The sequence below is a fragment of the Sinocyclocheilus anshuiensis genome, unplaced genomic scaffold (assembly GCF_001515605.1).
Source record: "Sinocyclocheilus anshuiensis isolate Anshui unplaced genomic scaffold, SAMN03320099.WGS_v1.1 scaffold1143, whole genome shotgun sequence".
Classification (NCBI taxonomy): domain Eukaryota; kingdom Metazoa; phylum Chordata; class Actinopteri; order Cypriniformes; family Cyprinidae; genus Sinocyclocheilus; species Sinocyclocheilus anshuiensis.
In genome coordinates this window covers 1,083,467-1,086,064 of record NW_015546123.1, presented here as the reverse complement: position 1 = coordinate 1,086,064, position 2,598 = coordinate 1,083,467, and the positions used below count along the sequence as shown (strand labels likewise).

The 2,598-nt window shown below is 34.8% G+C and overlaps 1 protein-coding gene across 1 annotated transcript in view; it reads left to right on the top strand.

Moving 5' to 3' along the window:
* The first annotated feature begins 722 nt into the window (after positions 1 to 722).
* Positions 723 to 2,598, top strand: part of LOC107701005 (kelch-like protein 18) — a 9,750-nt gene continuing 7,874 nt past the window's right edge. Inside the window, exon 1 of the mRNA XM_016502897.1 lies at positions 723 to 900. Within this exon, the coding sequence (XP_016358383.1) occupies positions 766 to 900 (135 nt within the window). The 5' untranslated portion in view covers positions 723 to 765. The remainder of the gene's footprint in view (positions 901 to 2,598) is intronic.

Below are 2,598 nucleotides of genomic sequence, written 5' to 3'. Positions count from 1 at the left end.
AATGTGACTCTTGAATAAAAGCTTTATAAACAATAACATACTCACTGTTTGTTGTATTTGTTTTAATACAGTAATTGACTGATTCAATGTATTTGATAGTTAAAATGACTACAAATTCAGGTTTTCGTCACCTCTGTCAGATGTGTCAACTCCGTCAGTTCTGTCACCTCCGTCAGTTGAATATTTTGATCATATTTCATTATGATATTTTATATTTGTTGTGGAATTGTTGGTCACATGTGAAAGTGTAATCTGTCTGCTAACATGAGAATGTGTTTTGAAATGTTAAAAACATCTTGAATGCTGTTAAAGATAAAGCTGAAATTATATTACACAGTCCAAGCTAAAAAAAAAGCACATTTTGTTAAAAAAGAGAAAAGTTGGGAGGTTGTATCAAAGCATAGCTCAGTAGCTTAGTACATATAAGATACATAAATGTAGTTTAATTTGTCTGAGTACAAGGTTTTATTTTTTCAATTTTGCACCGTTTTGTCCCACTTCTCAAGAATGACTGAGGGACTATGTTGTCAAAGACTATAGATCTGGTCTGTAGTCTGGACTCAACCTAAGCCATAATGTACATTAAAATTCAATCATACAAATAAGACCAGTAGCCTAGTACATCCACATAAAGCTGGTTTGAGCCGTATATGAGCCCTGCGTGATAGGGAACTGGCACCGCCGGTGGAGGGCACTCACACAGTAATACAGCTCAAGCTACGGCGTCTCGGTTTGGACAAAAAAAGTGTCGTTTCCAGTCCATCAATGACGATGGGTGACACAATTTTTGAAGAATTAGAAGATTTGATGCATTTTTCTGTCGCCGATTTGCCCGCTCGTGGATATGCAGTGATGGAGGAGATCCGACGACAAGGGAAACTGTGTGATGTTACCCTAAAAGTACTGTGCTTTTCTTTGTTCGGGTTAATTTGCTAGTGAAATGCTAACCAAGTAGCACTGGGCTGTCAGCATGGGAGAGGCTAGTGAAGTACAGGCACTGTTAGCAGAAGGAAGAACTGTAATGTTCAAGTTTGTTAGGTCGTTTGTTAATGTGTCTCATTGCAGATAGCTCTTAAAATTGATATCTGTATATTTTGTATCAGTTGTAAAGCGAGTTATTATTCTATTGTTATTTAGTTAGCATGTACAGGTAGCATCCTCATCAGCTGCACATGAGCTGTATATTATAAAGTAAACTAACGTTACTAAAGCACGGAGGAGAAACAATACATTCTGCTATTGTTTCTATTATTATTTTAACTCGTAGAGGAATTTTTAAACGAATTGGGTTCTGAATTCGCCTGCCATGGTCTGTTAAGAAGTTGTCACTTCCTTATGTTTAATGTTTAACTATATTGTCAAGCTGATTTGAATAGAAACACCTGTGACAGCCAATATATCTTGAGCTGTTTGACTTATTTTAAACAATAGTTTGGCTCTGGCATTGAATTTTTTAACATAATTAATTAGATTGATGAATTAGAATGAACCAGAGTGGCCTTTTTTTTTTTTTTATATCGCTTGCTGTTTGTTATCAGTTGTATACAAAAGAATGTTTGTAAATTGTTTGACAGTCAGACTCAGACACTGAAAGAAAGCACACTTAATATTCCTACAATCTGTATACTGAGTGACTGTAAACCTTTTACATAAGTGGTTCTCAATGTTTTTGACTCCAAGGTCCCCAGACAAATTTTGAAGGCTGTGTGTACCCATTTATAGAATTCTGGTACTTATGCTCTAATGACAAATTAGCTTCTTTTTTTTTCCCCCAACCCCTTTATTTACAGAAACTAGGAGGTGGTGAAATAATTTAAATAATTAAATAGTTAAATAATTGGGAATAAGACAAATTAATTACATTCTGTAATTCCAAAAGTTTCAAGAACCAAATGTTCTGAAGAGTTCTTTATGACCATTGAATTTACATGTCTTTTCCAGTTTTTCACGATAATCGGATAAGACTTTTTTTTTGTTTTTACGCCCAATTAGCAATTTCTATGCAAGTAAATATTTTACATCTTGACGTAACTATAAAAAAAAAACTACATTTCCATGACTTTTTCTTGGTCTACAAATCACACTTTTAAAATTCCCTCATACAAATTTTCCAAGACTGTGGGAATCATTTAAGAGAGTTGTTAAGGGAATACGCTTAAATAAGAAATATGATGTCAGTTCACAGCTACATTTTTAGATGTTTTTGCTAATTTTTCAGAAAAGACTATTACACCAAAATAAATATAGAGGTGGTTTGCTGACGCCTCATTGAGTTTGAATGATATGTATGTATATTATGATGTTGCTGTATAAAGAAGCATTAGTAGAAGCATCAGGTAATGAAAGATGTGCTCAGTCTCTGATCTGCTGCTGTGCTTTAACTGTTGCATCATCAGCCCTTAATGTGGGTCACAGAGAGCAGTAATCCTCTTTATCTCCTTCACTTGACCTACTGTATGCATGTTTTTGCTAACAGCTATAGAATCAGAATCAGAATCAGAATGAGTTTTTTTGCCAGGTATGTTTTCACATACGAGGAATTTGTTTTCATGGCAGAAGCTTCCGCAGTGCAACAGAATGACAGCGACAGAACAAAAA